Source organism: Macaca fascicularis, chromosome 4, assembly GCF_037993035.2.
Source record: "Macaca fascicularis isolate 582-1 chromosome 4, T2T-MFA8v1.1".
Classification (NCBI taxonomy): Eukaryota; Metazoa; Chordata; class Mammalia; order Primates; family Cercopithecidae; genus Macaca; species Macaca fascicularis.
This window is the reverse complement of record NC_088378.1, coordinates 4798744-4819636: the sequence shown is the minus strand read 5'-3', so window position 1 is coordinate 4819636 and position 20893 is coordinate 4798744. Positions and strand designations below refer to the sequence as shown.

Sequence of the window (20893 nt, the reverse complement as noted above, 5' to 3'; positions counted from 1 at the left end):
CCGGAGCCAGCGCAGGGGATGTATGGCCCCCGTCGGAGCTGTCAGGTGCCCCTCAGCGCCTATCCTCCTTCTCGTTTTCCCAGATAGCTGGTTTCGTATACGTGTTTTTGTTTGTTTTTTATTTGTTTCTTTGCTTGTTTTGAGATGGAGTTTTGCTTTTGTTGCCCAGGTTGGAGTGCAATGGCACAATCTCGGGTCACTGCAACCTCTGCCTCCTGTGTTCAAGTGATTCTCCTGCCTCAGCATCCTGAGTAGCTGGGATTACAGGCGTGCACTGCCACCCCGCCCGGCTAGTTTTGTATTTTTAGTAGGACAGGGTTTTACCATATTGGCCAGGCTGGTCTCAAACTCCCAACCTCAGGTGATCAGCCCGCCTCGGCCTCCCAAAGTGCTGGGATTACAGGCATGAGCCACTGTGCCTGGCTCGTATAAGTGTTTTTTAAACAACTTCCTGGAGTAAAGATTTCCTGCTTTCGTGATACTAACCCAGGAACCCCACGCCGACCCCTCCACTGTGAGATATAGTAAGGAAACAGGCCGCTTTCTCTAATCCCTGGACAGTCTTAACTCGAATGTGGCCTCTCGACCGTGAAGTTACAGTGGCAGGTACATGTCAGGAGGTTGTCCAGAGTACATTTGCAGGGATGTTTCCCTCCCTGCTTCAACAGAAGCACATCCCTGTGGGGTGAGGTACAGCGAGGAGCACGCTCAGTCCAGCTCTCTCTGCTGACCCCAGGCCCTGAGGCAGGCACTGCCCAGAAGGGAGCTATGTCTGCCTTAAACTGGCTGTGAGTTAGTTGTTGCCACTCCTACCTGAGTGATGGGGGACCCCTCCCAAAGAGTTTCCCTGCCTTTATCTACAAGATTGACCAAGCAGTTGCGTCCAGTCAGTGATGAATGTGAGACCTCGAAAATCAAGGTGAGTCTTCTTATCGATGTTACTAGAAGGTGGGAAAGGCTGTGGGGAGCCGATCTCTGGCACAGATCTACAGGGGCGGAGAGGTGAGCTAAAGTCCAGTGCTTGCTCAGAAAGGGCAGTGGGTGTTGGTGGGGCACTGGGGCTCTCACGCTCCAGGGACCAGGCATCCCCCTCTCCATGAATGCTGTGGCCATGCAAATTAGGCTCTTGTTTGCAAAAGGGAAAGGATTTTTTCCAAAACATTTGAGATGATGTGTGCTGGGGGAGTTCTACGTATCTATTATTTTGATGAAGGAAATAAAAGCAAAATCCTCCTTGCCTCCACTCCTACAAAGAACATCATAAATCACAGAATTTTAGCCTCAGTCATGTGTATATTGGCTGTTTTTAATTATGGCAAAGAAGGTATTGACCACAGAAAAAATCTTTCTAAAATAACAGTGGGAAATGAGGTTGAGTTCTCCCTCTGCATGATGCTGTGGGCAGTGGGATGGAGGGGCTGCAGCCTGGGCCTCTTTCTGTTCATGGCGTGTCTGTGGATCCTTTTCACATCTGTAGGATCTGTAGTTATATCCCTTCTTTCATTCCTGGTCTTGATAATTTTTTTTTCCTTGATCAATCTTGCTAAGGGTTGCTTAATCTAATTTTTTTCAAAGAACCAACTTTGGACCTTGTTTATCTTCCCTATTGTCCTATTTTGCTGATTCCTGCCATGGTCATTTTTCATCAGAGGTTTTAAATCTATGGTCCATGGAACCCTCAAGGGTCCTAAATCCACTTCCTGGGAGGCTCCTGGATGTGGCACTGGTGTAAGTCCTACCTGGTCTCCCACTTGGCCCCACAGCACTGGGACAGGCCCTTTGCATACTGGTTAAGAACTTGAACTCAGGCCAACCTGGGCATGAGCTCAGCTGTAAAACTAAAGTAAATAGGTGTGAGGTGAATGTGCCAGTTGCTTTACCCTTAGAGACTCATTTTCTTTTTTTTTGAGACGAAGTCTTACTCTTGTCACCCAGGCTGGAGTGCAGTGGCACTATCTCGGCTCACTGTAACCTCCACCTCTGTTCAAGTGATTCCCCTGACTCAGCCTCCCAAGTAGCTGGGATTACAGTTGCCTGCCACTATACCCGGATAATTTTTGTATTTTTAGTAGAGACGGGGTTTCACCATGTTGGCCAGGCTGGTCTCAAACTCCTGACCTCAGGCGATCTGCCCGCCTTGGCCTCCCAAAGTGCTGGAATTACAGGTGTGAGCCAACGTGCCCAGCCAGAGACTCATTTTCTACACCTGTAAAGAGAAAGAAGGTTGCTGTGAGGCTCAAGCTTGCCCATGTGTGCCAAGCAGTCAGCACCAGCATCTTGACGTTCTGCCTGTTGGAGGATATGTGAGAAGCCACCTCCAGGACTTATGTAGATGTTATGACTTTTGAATATGATGCATAATGATTAATACAAGCTGATTAATTTATCCATCACCTCAGAAGTTTGACATTGTTGCGATGAGAACGTTTGAGATTTTCTCTCTTAGTGATATGGAAATGTACAGTCTGTGGCCTCTTAATTCGGTGGCCTCCACCTAGAAGGAAAAGGAAGATAACTGCTGAGTCAGCTAGAGACAGCATATGGTCATGGCTTTAGCAAAAAGAAGAGAAAATTAAGAGCAAAAGAAAATTGCCAAGAAGTGATCAGAAGAAGGAAAAAGAGAGAAGGTGGGAAAAAGAAAAGAAAATTTTTTAAGAAGAGAAAGCAAGACAGAGTGTTTCTCTGTACACGTGCATCACACAAGAATGCAGACAGATGGCTGGAGCCACAGGGCTGTGGGCCAGCAGGCAGCAGAGAACGGCCCCGCCGGGACTGCGCCCTGCACAGGTTCATTAAGGGACTGTGCCTTAGATTATCTGCCTGGCACCGCAGGTTCAGTCAAAAATTTTGAGCAGGCCGGACGAGGTGGCTCAAGCCTATAATCCCCGTACTTTAGGTGGCTGAGGCGGGTGGATTACCTGAGGTCAGGAGTCCAGCCTGGCCAACATGGTGAAACCCTGTTTCTACTAAAAATACAAAAATTAGCCAGACGTGGTTGTGGGCACTTGTAATCCCAGCTACTTGGGGGGCTGACACAGGAGAATCTCTTGAACTCAGGAGGCAGAGGTTGCGGTGAGCCAAGATCGCGCCATTGCACCCCAGCCCGGGTGACAAAGTGGGACTCTGTCTCAAAAACAAAAACAAACAAAATTTCAGAGCAGATACAAAGGCAAAAATAAGAGATTGTAGAGAGCAAATAAACTCTTTGCAATCTTAGGTTACAGACTTCAGGCCTGGCTTGAACTTTTCTGACTAGTTGGGCAAATTCTTTCATCTCCACATTCTTGTAGGTAGAAATAAAAAGGTTGAACTAATTAATTTTTCAAATTTCAATAAAAATTCTTCTATTTTTATGCTTCCAAAAGTTATGTGTTTGTGTGCATGCTTGCGTATGTGTGCATGAGTGTGTTTGTGCACGTGTATGTTTGTGTACATGCGTGTATTTGTGTGTGTGTGCTGTGTGTGCACCTAAGAGGTGGGAAGAAGCTGAGGATCTTATCTTGCTATCATATTCCATAAGTGGCCTTAAAAAGCAACTGAAACCATAGACCACGTTCTGGGTTGAATCTTGTCCCCAACACCTCCAAATTAATATTAATATATCAAAGCTCTAAATGCACTGTGACTGTATTTGCAGAGTGCCTTTAAGGAGGTAAAGGTTAAACGGGCACATACGTGTGGACTGTGATCCAACAGAACTGGTGTCCCTGTAGGATAAGGAAGAAATACCAAGGCTCTGTGAGGACACAGTGCCGGAGACGGCCGTCTGTAAGCCAGGAAAGAGGCCTCACCAGGGACCAGCCTTGCCGGCACCTTGATCTTGAACATCCAGCCTTCAGAACTATAAGAAAATAAATATCTGTTTTTTAAGCCACCCAGTGTTGGTATTCTGTTAAGTTGGCCCAAGTAAACAAATACAGATCAATGGCTGTCCTAAAGAACCACTCAACAGGCTGGGCGTGGTGGCTCATGCCTGTAATCCCAGCACTTTGGGAGGCCAAGACGGGCGGATCACGAGGTCAGGAGATCGAGACCATCCTGGCTAACACAGTGAAACCCCGTCTCTACTAAAAATACAAAAATTAGCCGGGCGAGGTGGCGGGTGCCTGTAGTCCCAGCTACTCGGGAGGCTGAGGCAGGAGAATGGCATGAACCTGGGAGGCGGGGCTTGCAGTGAGTGGAGATCGCGCCACTGCACTCCAGCCCAGGGCACAGAGCAAGACTCTGTCTCAAAAAAAAAAAAAAAAAAAAGAACCACTCAATATTGACTGTCCTCAAACCAAAGTCATTGCTCTTGGCAGACCTGGATACACCTTTGAACAGGCCGACCCATTCGATTCGATTACGTAGGGAACAGTTCCAGTTAGTTTTGTATCTCAGATACCCTTCATCCTGTAGAGGCAGGGTAAATATTTTTGAATGAATAACTGAACTGCTCTGGGCCTGCTGGCATACTACGCTGCTCAAAGTGAAATATTCAATAGATACTTGTTATAATTTCCTCATAAAATCAGGTGTTGAGCTCTGTGCATTGTCTGGGGTTGGCTTTTCAGGACACGGCCATGCATCTGCAGTTCTCAGAGTCTGCCCTCCCACTCTGGTGACACGACGGCATCAGGAGTGGCATGTGTGTGTTGTGGAAGCTTGTATCTGGGAGGCATTCATAATTATGCTGACACAGGTAGATGAGAGAAGACCTAGGACATCAGTCATCAAGGGAGAGGACTTGGGATGAATGAGATCTGGGGCAATGCCCCCCAGAAGTGGAGTGGCCAGCACTCCCAAGTCTATGAGGTGGACGGTGCCTAAGCTGATGACATGGGGTCACTTTAGTTATTTTTGGTCATTGCATCCTACCCCCCCTGCCGTGAAAACACATGGCCAGGAAGGGAGACATAACTACCTAGAAAAGGAGACTCTAATATTGACAGGGTAGCATTGCAGTGTCTATTCTGAGAGGACATAGTTGGTTAAATCCACCTTCAATAAAATCTGCCTGAAGTATTTCCTGAGCCTGGTCTTGTATTTCTTGCCATATAGCAATGACTCCCAACCTGGTGGCACATCAGCCCTTTCCCAGATCTACTGAACTAGTATCCTTAGGTCTGAAGTCTGGAAAATATGTTTCTTAAAACACTTCCTGTCCATTTCAGATGCAGCTAAGCCAGCTCTTACAGCAGGCACTAGGAGCTGACATGGTGTGGATGAAACCAGCAGTTTGAGTGTTCTGGAGTCTCCGCTTTAAGTTCTGAAGCAGGAAGTCCTGATAGAGAAACCTGCACTGAAGAAGGTTCTTTGGCTTCCCTCAATGCTTTTTTTCCCTTCAGTAATTTTTGAGACTAGAAAGAGGTCTGAGCCCAAACATTTAAGGACTGATGTAGAATTGTCTGAGGTTCTAGGGCAGTACTTGCTAAATATTTGAGCAGATCTAAAACTGCTTCCTGAAGATTCTCTACTGTATTTTGCAGGTTTCCATCTACGCCACCTCCATAAGGTGGGATGGTCCAGTTCCAGGAAGGATGTCGCTGATGATGGCTCCACTGGCTTTCATCAAGAGCTAACAGTGATGTAAAGAACATTTAGGCATCTTCTGCTGGGCGCAGTGGCTCACGCCTGTAATCCCAGCACTTTGGGAGTCCTAGGTGGGTGAATCACGAGGTCAGGAGATCGAGACCATCCTGGCTAACACGGTGAAACCCCGTCTCTACTAAAAATACAAAAATTTAGCCGGGCCTGGTGGCAGGCGCCTGTGTGGGCTGAGGCAGGAGAATGGTATAAACCCAGGAGGCGGAGCTTGCAGTGAGCCGGGATCCTGCCACTGCACTCCAGCCTGGACGACAGAGTGAGACTTCGTCTGAAAAAATTAAAAAACAACAAGGACATTTAGGCATCTTCGAGAAGCTGCATTTAAGGATACTACCCATTATGTTATATATAATTCAAATACACACATAACAATTTTCTCCAAAAAGTGTTTCTTGTTATTAGATATTGAGATTATATGACTCATTACTTTAAACTTTGTCTCTGCTACTAGGTAGCTCAGAGCTAAATTTTGTGCTCGTAACATAATAATTAAGTGTGAGATAAGAAGGCAAAACACAATAGACATTGTAATGTTTTAATTCCTCAGGAAAATAAAAGTGTAGGTGTGCATTAAATGGTTAAAGATAAAAATCTCAGAATGCTGTAACCAGGGAGGGTTTCCAATGTGCACATGAGTGCCAGAGAAGGATGTTTTTTGAGTAAAGACTTTTTTGAAATAGTAAAAATTACAGTTAACCTTGAGCTGGGGGAACGCTTTGCATATTGCCTCATAATCCTCACCAGGGTCACCTATGTTCAATTATCCCCACAGACGGAAGATGAAACAGACATGGAAGTTTAATGAAACACATGGATATATGACAGCATCAGTGTGGGAGCTCCAGCCTCCAGGGCACCAAAACCCACCTTGAACCATGGTGCGGTTCTCCCGCACAATGCTGAGGGGTGCTCCGTCTCCAAGCCGGGCCATGGGGCCACCACTACAGCTGTGTCCTTACCCAGACAGCATCTGGACATAGGCCATGCTGGGGAACCACATCAATCCAGGTTTCCCGCAGGTCACAAAGGGCTGCATGTGCATTTCTGTTGATGCAAAAGTGTCCTTGCTTACTAGAGAGACTGTTATTTTCAGACTTTCTTTGAATGATATACAATGGTTGGTTGAAATTACCATGCTGAAAAGCAAAGATCCCATGGATCACCCACCCTAATCTGAATTGCGCCATTTCTAGGGAAACCCCAAAATTAATGGTTCTGAAAACTTGGCATCCGCTTTTCTAGAAATAAGGCAGATCAACATAAAAACCTATCTTAAAGTGCCAGCGATTCTCTAAATAGATGGAATTAAGTCACAAACATGCGCAGCCTTTGCAACTGGCAATACTTTTACTTACATAGTGGCACCCAATTTTCTCTCCTGGGGTGGAAGTCCCCCCCTCAGTCCCTGCTATGAGCCAGCACAGTTATGGGAGAATTTGATGATAATATAATAGTAATCTAATAGTCTAGCCATTATTCAAATTGACCCTTTAATTTCCGATTGGTATGACCTACCAGTTTGAAATTACTTTAGGCAAAAGAAAAAAATATTTTAGTGAGTGTATATAGGAGGAGTCCTTAACCTGGGACCCATGAGCTTCCTAAAATATATGCAAATTATATGCAATGTTTTGTTGCTATGTGGTACGTGGTTTTAGGAGTCCTCCTGGAATCTAGCTTTCATGGAGATTTGTGACCCCATAAAAGGTCAAGTGTCATTGCCAAATAACCTTTTTTTTTTTTTTTTTTTTGAGGCGGAGTCTCGCTCTGTCGCCCAGGCTGGAGTGCAGTGGCCGGATCTCAGCTCACTGCAAGCTCCGCCTCCGGGTTCACGCCATTCTCCTGCCTCAGCCTCCGGAGTAGCTGGGACTACAGGCGCCCGCCACCGCGCCTGGCTAGTTTTTTGTATTTTTTTTAGTAGAGACGGGGCTTCACCGTGTTAGCCAGGATGGTCTCGATCTCCTGACCTCGTGATCCGCCCGTCTCGGCCTCCCAAAGTGCTGGGATTACAGGCTTGAGCCACCGCGCCCGGCGCCAAATAACCTTACAGTATTTGACTATCTTAAAAATCCTGGTAGTGATGCTTAAAAATTCTAGTAGTGATTAAAACCATCAAACCTTTGTCAACTCCTGGAAATCACAGAACCTTAGGTTGCACGCCACTCTGAAGAAACCATGTCATGTGAATTGTAAATCCCTCAGTGGTCTCTTCCTGACCAGTTTTCAGTGTCCTCCTCAAAAAGAAGCACAAGTCACTGAATTTCTCTTTTATTTAAGCATTAAGAAATTGGAGCATAGCAACTTAGAAAACTTTCTCAAAATGTCCTTAACAGCAATGAAAAGATATCATGTGTCACGTGTCAAACCTTTTTTTCTGTTGGTTTTTTATTGAGGCTCATTGACCAGAGAAACATAAATATTCCACTGATCTGCTTTTAAAGTAGAGAACAAGGCCTACAAACTCGATTTAATAAATGCAAATTACGAAAAATGTGCTTAGTGTTGTATCGTGGCCAGTTAAGAATAGGAGATGCTGGGACGGAGCCTGGAGAAAGAGCGGGAAAAGAAAGGAAATCAAAATGAAGCAGCTGACAGGGACATCAGGGAGACACAGGTGCAGTGACAGGCACACTGCAGCAGAAGCTCAGCTTGGAAGACAGAGGCTGCAGAAAGTCGGTCCCTCTAGGATGCCACCAGGGAAAAGTCTTCAAAACGTTGTTGTTACTGTGACCAAGGGCAGAAGTCTAGGCATTTTAATTATTGGTATTTGCACTAAGTGCAAGATGAGACCAAGTCCAGCCACTCCTGCCTTCGGCTTGGAGTCAATGCACTCTTGCCCTACCCTCTCAGCTCCAGACCGTGTGCCCTGCCCAGGATGGAGCACTCAGAGACCATCTGGGTGGGGGTGGAACAACAGCAGCATCATCACTTCAGCAAGCATTGCTAGTTTTGCCCCCTAGTATTAATATATTCATTTCAAGTAAAAGAAAACTTATCTCCAAATTCAAAGAAGTTATTCAATGGGTAGGTTTTTTTTGTTTTTGTTTTTGCAACTTATCTGGCAGCTGACCTAGCTCCCAATGAATTAAATGCCTCACATCTAACTAAATGTGTGCCTAGAATGAGAAAGGGGGGGAGGGGGGAAGAGAGAGAGAGAGAGAAAGAGAGAGAGAGAGAGAGATTAGAGCAAAGACCTCCATGAGAAAAATACAAAATCTGTTTTTAAAAATGTAAGGCTTCAATTTAAAATACAATTAGGACTTGATACATTTAAAGTCTATCAAGATAAACATTAAACCAGTTATTGGCTTTTGCAAAGTAAGTCAAAACTTGAGGTAATACATTACTCTTCTATAACCAGCCTTATCTGATTATAACTTTATTTCCTTCTCATCCTTCGAGTTAGACATTCTCAGATACATGGAAGAAATATGTAGAAATCAGCCTCCAGTTAGCGGGGGAAAGGGTATGGTTACGAAACAGCAGAGGAGCTTTACTCTCTATTCAAATAATACACAGAAAAAATGTAATCAGCCAAGCGGTTTCCATGGAAGCGCTCATTGACCAGGGTTCACCAGCGCCTGGTGATGCCTACCCTTCCCCTTTGGCGACTGGAAATTCGGTTAACTGAGTTTCAGGGATTTCTAACACCCTCAACATTTTTCTGACTTGGGAGAAAACAAAATCACAAATGTAGCACCGGGTCCCAGCTCTGCAGGAGGCCACCGTCGCGGCCACCTACCCTGGGCCATCGCCCACCGCACTGTCCAGGGTGCCCGGCAACGGCTGAGGGTGACACCGCAGGGGGTGCAGATGTAGCCCTGGGGAAGGCCCACCTCCAGGCAGAGGGTCTCTGGGACCTAGACGAACCCTGGGGCTGGGGGCGCCGAGAGGCATTTTCTTAGTTGCTTAATTCCCCACGAACTGCATGGACACTCGGGGACGCCAAAAGGAGGCCAGAGTGGGGCAGAGGTGAGCTACTGGGATAGATACCACCAGTGTGACCGAGAAAGGCCCGGGCTGCCTGCTGGTGAGGGCAGGAGGGGGCCGTGGCCGTCGGGCGAGTCTGGCTGCACCCCACGCGGGCCAGCTTGCTCACGGGTGTCCCGGAAGTGGGCGCTGGCGGCCAGAGGAGACTGCGGTCTCCCCCGAGGGTCCCCAGGCGGAGTGGCGCGTGCAGGAGGTGATGTGGGATCAGGTCTGGCCTGTCCCCGCAGGACCGCTGGGCTCACAGCGTGCTCAGGTGCCGCCGTGAGTCCAGGGCCCCGGCCCGGCCCCGCGCTGCAGCCGCCGACTCCACGCCGCGCAGCCACTCCGTGCACTTGCGCACCAGGCCCTCGTCCACCACCTCCGGCTCCTCCTCGTACTCCACGTCGTCGTACCTGTGCCGCTCGTTGAGCAGCGACACCTTGAGCATCGGGCGCAAGGACCCGGACCGCGGGCTCAGCTGGGGAACCTGCAGGCCGCCGGACAGCAGCTGGGCGCGGGGCGGAGGGTCGCGGCGGCCCAGGCCAGCTGCTGGGGACGCGTCAGGGTCGCTGGCGGGGCCGCCCCTCCGCAGGCCCGCGGCCCTGGCCCGGGGACAGGGAGTGAGTAGGCGCCTGGGTTCAGCCGAGGGTGAGGGGAAGGGCCTGCGAGGCCGCGCCAGCAGCTGCTTCTCCAGATGACGCCTCTGGATGACCAGGACGGCCTCGGGGGTGAGGTTCAGGGAGAAGCGCGCAGCGGTGTCAGGACCGGCCCCCGTCCCCAAGGAGGTCCCTGCGGCGGTGGTCCCCGTCCCTGCCGAGGTCGCCGCGTAGGTGGTCCTCGATGGGCTGTGGCCGGAGCCGGCTGGCCGGGGCTGGGCGCACGTGGCTGGGTTCAGCGCGCGGCAGGGCGAGGCCTGGGGGGAGACGCCCGGAGGGGCCGGCAGCTGCGTCCTGTCCCGGCCGGGGCCGCGCCGGGCCGGCGGCCTCTTGAGCGTGGCGGAGGGCCAGGAGCTGGAGAGGAGCCCCTCGGGCCTCTGTGGGGGCCTCTTCTTGTCCCCCGCGGCGCAGGGCCTCCGGGGTAAGTGGCGCGCGGCTTGGGCCCCCGGTGCGGGGGCGGTCTGCGGCGGCACGGGAGGGAAGGGCATGGTGCTGCGGAGACGCGGGATCCTCAGCCCCTAGAAGAAGAGGCGGGCGTTCAGCCACTGTGCGCGGAGCGGGTCCCCGCAGTTCGGTCTGCTGCGCCACACCCACCTGCGTCCCGCCGCGGCCTCTCCGGCTTCCTCACATCCCGGCGACCAAACCCGGGGACTCCAAGAGAGGAGCTCCCACCCTCCCCTCCTCCTGGGGCCAGGGGCTCCCCTCTGACTCGGTGCTTCCGAAACTGGACCCTGCGGGAACCGCCTCCCGCCGTCCGACTGTGGGCGAGTCGCGGCGCCCCGGGGTCCCCACGGCTGAGACGCGGGCCGGGCCCGCAGGAGGAGGAGCCCAGCGCGCTCGCTAAGGACGCGGCCCTGCCAGGCCCCGGGCTGTGCCCAGCTGGTGTCACTACCGACTGTTGAATGGGAGCAAAGTGCCAGGACAGCAGAGGGCGGAGCGCGCGCCAGGCATCCCGGGGCTCCCCCAGCTGGCGCTCCGGTGGCCCGAGGTTAATTTAGTCCATCGAAAGCCAGAAGCAGCCCCCTGGGGGAGCCGGCAGCCTTCCGGAGTCATAGGTGGAGGCCCTGCACATTTGAGAGAAAATCCCTCGTAGCCTTCCCCGTGCCTTCGAGACAGCAGGAAAGGCACCGCGAGTAAATACAGCTCTGCTGCCCCACACATCCTGCTTCACAGAGAAAAGCGGGCTGGAGCTGAGAGGGGAGAAAAGACCTTCGGTGAATCTTACATAGTGTTCATGGCCACCCCTTGAGGAGTCACTTTCAAATTCTATTTGAATTTAATTATATCTAAGTATCTATGAACAGGCAAAATAGTTCAGTTTCAGCTATATAATGCTGATTACATAGCAAGTATTAGATATTAAGTCCCTTTAATGATTCCTGTGAGCAAAACAATATATTTATCACTGTAGCAGAGATTCAGAATTAATGAGATAAATCTTCACTGTCAATTTACATTCTGGTTGTAGACACATGAAGACATCCTATGATATTCAAATATTTGTTTAATAAATAATTGAACAATTGCAAAGTGATGGATCAAAAAGTCAACGTTTCATGTGTGCAGTCGCTGCATTACTTCAGGATAATCATCAACTGCTTAGATCTCCACAAAGTACTTTCCATGAGATACGCTTTTCTGATGGAAACCAGGTGTGTGATGGTTATGGCCCCAGGTGAGCTCCAAAGCACATTCAAATGTGGGTAAACACAAATGTGCCCTGTGCCAATAGTCACAGCAGGACAGCATCGCCCTCCCCCCCAGTGCCTCAGTCTCCCAGGCAGCAGCAACGCCTCCCCCTGTTGACTGTTGGTGGCCTCAGAGAACTGCACTGTGGATACAGGGGAGAGTCAAGGAAACCTGGTAGGTGGTGGGAAATGCTTCTCACCAGAGCTTGGGTTGGGGTGACAGGTTTGGGCTCCATCATCTCTACCAGCACCTCCCAAACCACCCCAATACAGCTTTGAAACAAACCTCCCAGTTCACAAGCACCTTCCCTCCATCCCTGCCAGCCTGTCTCTGCCCGTGGGCTCAGGCTGTTAATTGGCTTGACAGGTGAGGTCCTAAGATACTGAAAGCTCCCCCACAATGTGTTTTATTCCAGGTTTTAGAATCTCTGGATGGGTGTGGGAAGAGGCACGTCAGTGGCAGCAGGAGGTCCACAGTTCTGTGCCTGGAAAGTGGAGGATTGGAAGGGAGTGTGAGGAAGGAGAGGACGGGGGTAGGGCGAGGGGAGGTATCAAATATCATTTATGGGGGTCACAGCTGGAGAGGCAGGCTATGGAGAAAAATCAGCGAACACTTGGACACTCAGACTTCTGAGTTTGGAACCCGGCAGTTCAAAAGCGGTGACGGTGCTGGTGGCAATGTGCGAAATTGGTGGGCTGGTGGGGTGTTCTCTGCTTCCTGTCTCCTTACTCTTAGGATGCTTCAGAAGGAATGACAGTTTGGGGGTGAGAGTGGGTTAGTGGCCTCATAATGCTTCCAACTTCCACTGCTATCTCCATTCTGCTGGGACACTGGGCCTACAGAAGCAAGGTAACTACGCACCTGCCATCACACGGCTCTAACGGGACGGAGGAGATAAGACTCCACCCCAGGAGTGTGAATCCAAGACCAGATTGCAACTTTTACACTAAAGCTGAGAGGGAAAACGTCTTGTTAGATCAGGATGACTGGATTAAGTGACCCCTCACCCACAAACTAGTAGCGATTTGGGCCTTTTTAAGCCAAGAAAAGTGATAGTTTGTCAGATTAATGCACATGTCTGACCGGACGAGGAACTGGGATTCTCCAAGTCCTCCGAGACGACTCATCCCAGACCAGAAGCTTGGAGACATGGAAAGCTGTAAGTCTGTGTGACCCTTAAGAGGCAGAAAAGTACATTCTGAGTGTCCGCTACCTTGTCACCAGGCCAGGTAGGAGGGGCAGTGCCTCTTCCCTGTCTCCCCAGAACCCCCAGAGCAAAGCATGCCCCTATGAGGGGTTCTGAGCTCGGGTTCTCATGGCAGGCTGCAGCCCCAGGAGTGACGGAGGAGTTAGCATTGCCGACGGACTCTCCCCTCTTCATACTCTGATAAAAGCACCCAAATGACAGCATCGCTTGTCCCCTGCCCAGCTACTTCTGCTACTTGAAACCTTCAGCTCCTTATAAATTAGAAGTTAGAAAGATTGGCTTGGGCCTGGAATAGAACGTGTGAAAGCAGCCTCTGTCGCTGGCCCTCACTGGTGCTGTGGCTGTTAAAGAATCCGTTACAAATACCCTTCGGTTGACACAAGCAGCTGGCAGCAGTTCCCAGCAAGGAAAGCCACGCCAAAGAGATGGCTACGTTTAACTTCAGAACAGCAGGTGTAACTGAAAAGCGATTAAAGAAATATAGTAGCTGGTTGCAGTAGCTCACGCCTGTAATCCCAGCACTTTGGGAGGCCAAGGCGGGTGAATCACCTGAGGTCATGAGTTCAAGACCAGCCTGACCAACATGGTGAAACTCCGTCTCTACTAAAGATACAAAAATTAGCTGGGAGTGGTGGCATGCACTTGTAATATCAGCTACTTGGGAGGCTGAGGCAGGAGAATCATTCGAACCCGGGAGGTGGAGGTTGCAGTGAGCCGAGATTATGCCATTGCACTCCAGCCTGGGCGACAGAGCAAGACTCCATCTCAAAAAAAAAAAAAAAATAGTAAAATTTAGCTTATAGTTTACAAGGGATTTCTCATAGCTTGCCCAGAACACAATAATTATAACTATTCATATATAATATTAAATAGTAAAGCTTGCGTACTAGAATACTGAGATCAGCTAATCTGTCTCAGAACTATATTTTGGGGTTCACCTGAACAAGAGCTGATCTCTAAAATGCATGATTACATCTTATCTTGCATGATTACATCTTATCTAAATGTACTGTCTCAAATAAGTTGGTTGATTTAAAAGGTCAACTAAGCAAAACCAAATACAGTTGACCCTTGAATCCCATGGGTTTGAACTGTGAGGGTCCACTTATAGGAGGATTTTCCTCTGCCTCTGCCACTCCTGAGACAGCAAGACCAACCCCTCCCCTTCCTCTTCCTCAGCCTACTCAAGGTAATGGTGATGAGGATGAAGATCTTCATGATGATCCACTTCTATACTTAAGAATAGTAAATATATTTTCTCTTATGATTGTCTTAACATTTTCTTCAGCTTACTTTACTGTAAGAATACTGTATAATATATATATAATACATATAATGTAGAAAATATGTTAATGAACTATGATATTGATAAGACTTCTGGTCAACAGTAGGCTATTAGTAGTTACACTTTGCAGAGTCAAAATTTATACAAGGATTTCTGACCCTATGGGAGGCTGGCACCCCTAACCACCACATTGCTCAAGGGTCATATGTATTTAGAACTGTCCATATTTTTGACTTATGTTTTACATCATCTATGTTTTAAATTTGATTTTCAGATTTCAAATATAACAATAACACAATATTGCCCACATATGGGAATGGTGATTATCCACCTGCCCCACTATTCTGTCAGAGTCAAGTGTGTATCAGAGTAAAGAATTTCCATTACAACAATCCTTTAAGACATTCCCAGTGAATAATATGTGCACAGAGAATATTTCAGTCACTAAAATAAAACACCAGGAAGATTACATTCAGGCCCAACTAAAATCATAGAGGCAACTGTTCCCCAGATTTGAACTGTGTGAACTGAAGAATTATCAAGGCTGCAGCTCAGTGACCCTGCTGTGTAAAGGGCCTCAGATCTGATCATCCCTACTGCCTAGACCCTAGAGAAATGATCCCAAGGATTCCGTGCTCCCACACAATGCATGTTGACTGCTCAACTGGTCACTCCTGCGTCATTACCAGTGAATAAAATTAGAGCCAGTAATCACATCACAACACCAGGAAATTAGCAATTATTCGAAAAAAAGTTTCATTTTGTTCATTAACTTAATTTTTTCTTTTTTACTAAGGCATATAATATTTAAATGTACTTTCAGAAAAGTTTCAAAATGGGAGCTATTTCAGTACATTGTTTCTCATTATTCCCTATGGTCTACTTCTTTCTATACTTTCATTCAAATCATTTTTACATGATAGAACAGTAAGCAGTCAAACATCTAGAACTAAAACTAAACCTGAATTTTAACACAGGAAAAGCTTATTCCAGTTTAAAACCAATTTTATTACTTGGAAAACTTGAATAACTTAAAAATGTCTAAATTTCTTCTAACGCTGGTCTGTTACTGTGAAAGGCTTTGGGAATTAACACTTAGGAAATGTGTTGGATGCTAACAATTTTAAAGTATTTCTTTTTCCCCATTATTAAGATAATAGGCAATGTCTCTTCCGCACTAAATAATCCACTTTATCTGGATTAGTTATATCATTGAAAGCTCATGAAAGCCCTATGAGAGCAGTACTAGCAATACTTGCATTTTACAGATGACAAACCAAGGCTTACCCAAGTAGCCACACAACTAGCATGTGGCCAAGAGCAGCCTGTCTAGGCAGGGGGCGCCAGAGCACACTCTTCCCTCCATGCGGGGGACAGGGGATTGCAATTTCTTTGGTCTCGAGACCAGATGGCCGAGAACCCCAAAGAGCTTCTGTTTTGTGGATTTTACCCATTATGTTAACCTTATTAAAAATTTAAATAGCTTTAAATACATACATGTTAGCAATAAACCCATTATGTTAACATATTTTTAATATATTTTTAAAAACTATTTTCTAAAACGATCAAATGAGAGATGAGTGGTGGGCTCAGTAGAAGCCATGGGATCTTGTATCCACTGTGTTCTGTCCTGTGTCATCACGCACCACGGGACCTCAGTAACGCCACTGTGCACTGGGGATAGCAGGAGAGGGAAAAAGAGTGACGCTGGCTCAGTATCACTATGAAAACAGACCCTAACAGGCCTCCGGGCCCCCAGGCGTCCCGGGAACGCGCTGTGAGAAGTGCTGCATTGAGACCACTGACAACCAGCAGCCTTCCTATCAAAAATCCTTAACCCAGTAACCCGTGGATGGCCCAAATGCATTCCATCAACTGCTTTGCTAGAAGAAAGTAGAAAAATAACTTTTAGAGGAAACCTCATTGTAAGCACACCTCACCAGTTCAGCACTATCCTAAGTAAAAACAAGCAAAAAAGGAGCTTACTAACTCAGCATTATAAAAGTATAGATGATTCTAAAAGTATAGGTGTAAGAAAAAGGTGATTTAACATTAACCACTAAAAATTCCCTTAACCAAGCAGGTTTCCTTGGGAATTTAAATCTTAATTACCATACAAAAGTCCGACCAGACCTAGAAGGAACTCCCTTCAGGACAGGACCATAGATGGTTCCTCCCAGGTGATTGAGTTGGGGGGGGGGGGCGGAAGCCCACGATGGGTATTCAGTAATTTAAGCAGAGTTAGGAAAATTGCCTAATAATTGGTCTGCTCAAACGTGGGAGCTCTTTGCACTCAGCCAAGCCTTAAAGTACTCACAGAATCAAAAATCTGGATCTCAATCCTGACTCAAAAGGTTACCTACACCCTCTCTGAATTTGCACAAGAACTTTTGTTTTTGGGAGTGCATCTTGATGGGGCGGCGGGGTTGTTATGAAATACTCAGGAACCCAGCCCAGCTCTAGAACTCACCCCTGAGCACAAAGACAATGTTGGTCACGCTGGTAAAGGACCACTAGAATCCAGCAGCCCGGACCCCTTTCTTTGTAGTCAAGAAAGGTGGGAAAAGGGGAGTAGGACTGCGACATCGGTGAGCGTAACGAATCCGTTAGGCAGAGGTCCGAGGGCAGTTACGCACCCTGGAAAGGAATAAGCATTAGGACCACAGAGGACACTCTAGGCCTAAAGCTCATTGGAAAATGACTAGGGGTGCTGGTAACCCTATTTTTTTTCAGATGGGAAATGTTCCTCCCAAGACAAAAAACGCCCCTAAGATGTATTCCGGAGAATTCGGCCCAGTCAGGGTATATGTACCTTTTTCCTTCTCAGATTTGAAACAAATTAAAATAGACCTAGGTAAATTCTCAGATAACCCTGATGGCTATATTGATGTTTCACGAGGGTTAGGACAATCCTTTGATCTGACATGGAGAGATATAACGTTACTACTAGATCAGATGCTAACCCCAAATGAGAGAAGTGCTGCCATAACTGCAGCCTGAGAGTTTGGCGATCTCTGGTATCTCAGTCAGGTCAATGACAGGATGACAACAGAGGAAAGAGAACGATTCCCCGCAGGCCAGCAGGCAGTTCCCAGTGTAGACCCTCATTGGGACACAGAATCAGAACATGGAGATTGGTGCTGCAGACATTTGCTAACTTGTGTGCTAGAAGGACTAAAAAAAACCAGGAAGAAGCCTATGAATTATTCAGTGATGTCCACTATAACACAGGGAAAGGAAGAAAATCCTACTGCCTTTCTGGAGAGACAAAGTGAGGCATTGAGGAAGCACACCTCCCTGTCACCTGACTCTACTGAAGGCCAACTAATCCTAAAGGATAGGTCTGTCACTCAGTCAGCTGCAGACATTAGAAAAAACTTTCCAAGTCTGCCTTAGGCCCGGAGCAAAACTTAAAAACGCTATTGAACTTGGCAACCTCGGTTTTTTTATACTAGAGATCAGGAGGAGCAGGTGGAACGGGACAAACAGGATTTAAAAAAAAAAAAAAAAAAAGGCCACCCCACCGCTTTAGTCATGGCCCTCAGGCAAGAGGACTTTGGAGGCTCTGGAAGAGGGAAAGGCTGGGAAAATCAAATGCCTAATAGGGCTTGCTTCCAGTGCCGTCTACAAGGACACTTTCAAAAGATTGTCTGAATAGAAATTAGCTGTCCCCTCGTCCATGCCCCTTATGTCAAGGGAATCACTGGAAGGCCCACTGCCCTGGGGGACGAAGTTCCTCTGAGTCAGAAGCCACTAACCAGATGATCCAGCAGCAGAATTGAGGGAGCCTGGGGCAAGCGCCAGCCCATGCCATCACCCTCACAGAGCCCCGAGTATGCTTGACCATTGAGGGCCAGGAGGTTAACTGTCTCCTGGACACTGGCACAGCCTTCTCAGTCTTACTGTCCTGTCCTGGACAACTGTCCTCCAGATCTGTCGCTCTCTGAGGGGTCCTAGGACAGGCGGTCACTAGATACTTCTCCCAGCCACTAAGTTGTGACTGGGGAACTTGACTCTTCTCACATGCCTTTCTAATTATGCCCGAAAGCCCCACTCCTTTGTTAGGCACAGACATCCTAGCAAAAGCAGAGGCCATTGTACACTAGAATTAGAAGGAAAAAAGGTAAATATATACACAGACTCTAAGTATACTTACCTAGTCCTCCACGCCCACACAGCAATATGGAGAGAAAGAGAATTCCTAACTTCCGAAGGAACAGCTATCAAACATCAGGAAGCCATTAGGCCCCCCAAATTCTCCTTACCTCTGAATCTACTTCTTCCGATCCCTGCCTAAAGATAATTTTATGGGGAAGACGATTTGCTTGCGTCTTTCCAGGTGACAATCAGGTGCCTATGTAGGTGCCCACCAAACATCTGAAGACCTATCATGAGCCTTAGCATCTAGTGGACCCCCCCTGTACAGTGCGAATTGAAGGTTTGAAAAGCCTCAATTTGATTTCTCTATGCCTTCTGTTAATCAGAAAAGGCCTGTTTCTCATTATCGGTGGCCTGCCGGCTACAGCCACAAAAGTTTTTGCTTCTGTTTCAGTAGATTTACTAATGTGGGGGTGAGGGTATGCTTGTGATTTTGCAGGAGATGAACGAACCGTGTGGATGCCCTCAAGATGTGTACGGCCATGGAACGGGAGACTGGAGGGACCCATGGATCCCAACCATGCACCAGGTTTCCCCAGTACGAGCCATGAACCAGTTGAATCTGAATACGAAGATGGAACGAGGAGCGACCAGAGTCACGATGCTTAATGGACCAATGCTTTCTGACTCAGCTCCTCTCTACCCTGAGTATGAGAGACCCTAATAGTTAGGCAGGAGTATCATCACCCTTATTCAGCATGAAGAAGTTATGGAAGATGGACCTTCATCCTTCTGCAACCCCTAGGATTAAGGGTCCTCTTGTAAAAGGGAAAGGGGTGATATGTTGGAAGCGTACAAACCATAGTGACTCCAGTTTGAATAAAGGCTAAGAGAAGCTGGGTCAAGGGCTGCACAGCCTGCAATCACCTTGCTAATGATAGCTATTAATAATGATAGTAATGATGCCTTCTCTTTTACAAAAAAGAGAAGGGGGGCATGTTGGGAAACAGCTGAGTGTTGGCGGAAACTGAGGCAGGGCTTGCATAATATCCTCTGGAATGTGTCTAGACTTCCTGGCTCCTTGCTTCTAGCCTTCCTAGGCCCCTATTCCCATTATCTCAAGTAGCAGAACATGTTCCATATAAATGCTAAACTGTCACAGCTGTAGATCATGTGCCTGCCCTTTTGACCTCCACGTTCTCACTACCTATTTCTTTGTTGGATTACCAGTAAATACTGTGGGGTCCGAGAGCTCAGGGCCTTCACAACCTCCACGATGGCAATGGCCCCCCTGGTGTCCCACCTTTCTCTCTCAAACTTTTTCTCAGTCCTTTGACTCCACTGGACTTTGTCACCCCCATGACCTGGTGTTGGGTCTGATCACCCCAGCAGAGCCTGTGCTCACCAATTTTAGTCCTTTCTAGCACCGACCCAGGCCTTCTGGAGCCCAAGGCATGCCTGCCCTGCTGCCGGTGTCTGGACTGAGACGGAGGGCATCCATCCTATCCATCCAGGAAGCCTGAGAGCTCTGAGCAAGGCAACACCCTTGTCTGAACTCAGGTGTCTCTCTCTAGCACCTGGGCAGACTGAATGACGCCCTTCTCTATCCTGAGGCCACGCCTCACACCCCATGGTGGACCCAAAGCTACTCCATATCCTGTCCTGGAACTACCCCTCACCCCCCGACCCCTGCATCAATCGGAGGTAGTTTCTGAACCCACGTTGCTCCAAACGGTTACTCTAAGTGTGGCCTCCAGTTTATCCCTCAGTTCTGGAAGACGGGGATTCCTCTAGAGATAGGCGCGAGCTTACCGCCTGTGCCACCAGTCCCTGCTGTAAGCTCTCAGGCTGCCCGGATGTGACACTTTTCAAGCTCACCCCTGACTTATCTCACACAGACTCCTAGAAGACCCCATACTTTGATCAGGTCAGATCTGCCGCCAACACAGAGCAAATGGGAAGCAAAGAGCCGTTTCCATGCTTAAGTCTACCTGGGCAGAAATGAAGCTCAACAGACAATTCTCAGGAAGATTCCCAATGCCGGGTGAATGTTTCCTAGAGGAACATTTCTGTGGCTGACAAACACGGATGCAGAAAAATGACTCTAGGGAGGCGGCAGAGCACAATGGGGGCACAGCCTCCGCAGCCCACAAGCTGGCCACACTTGCCCCTGCCATGCAGGCTGAGTCACCACGGCAGCTGCGCCTCTGTATGGCGTGGAGACTCGGCCACGCTGCAGGGCTGTGGGCCAGCCCACGGACTAACCAGGCCCCAGACAGAGCTCAGCACATGACCTCAGATCTTCCTAGTCTTTTCTGCAAACTGACATGTCTTGTCTTTACTCCCATTGTCACCTACTGTCTAAAATAAGATTCTTCTCCAGGCTGCCGCTACTCTCAAACT

At 48.2% G+C, this 20893-nt stretch overlaps 1 protein-coding gene across 1 annotated transcript; it reads right to left on the bottom strand.

The window, feature by feature from the left end:
- Positions 1-7838: 7838 nt before the first annotated feature.
- Positions 7839-10971, bottom strand: PRR18 (proline rich 18). The gene is made up of 2 exons (XM_005551459.5): positions 10806-10971; positions 7839-10729 (listed from the first exon to the last, which is right to left on the bottom strand). The coding sequence occupies exon 2, from the start codon at positions 10697-10699 to the stop codon at positions 9815-9817; it is 885 nt and encodes a 294-aa protein (XP_005551516.3). The 5' UTR covers positions 10700-10729; positions 10806-10971; the 3' UTR covers positions 7839-9814.
- Between the last annotated feature and the right edge of the window lie 9922 nt (positions 10972-20893).

Bases quoted from the DNA above. Each gene is read 5' to 3' on its own strand.
- PRR18 (XM_005551459.5), bottom strand. From the start codon at position 10,699: ATGCCCTTCCCTCCCGTGCCGCCGCAGACCGCCCCCGCACCGGGGGCC.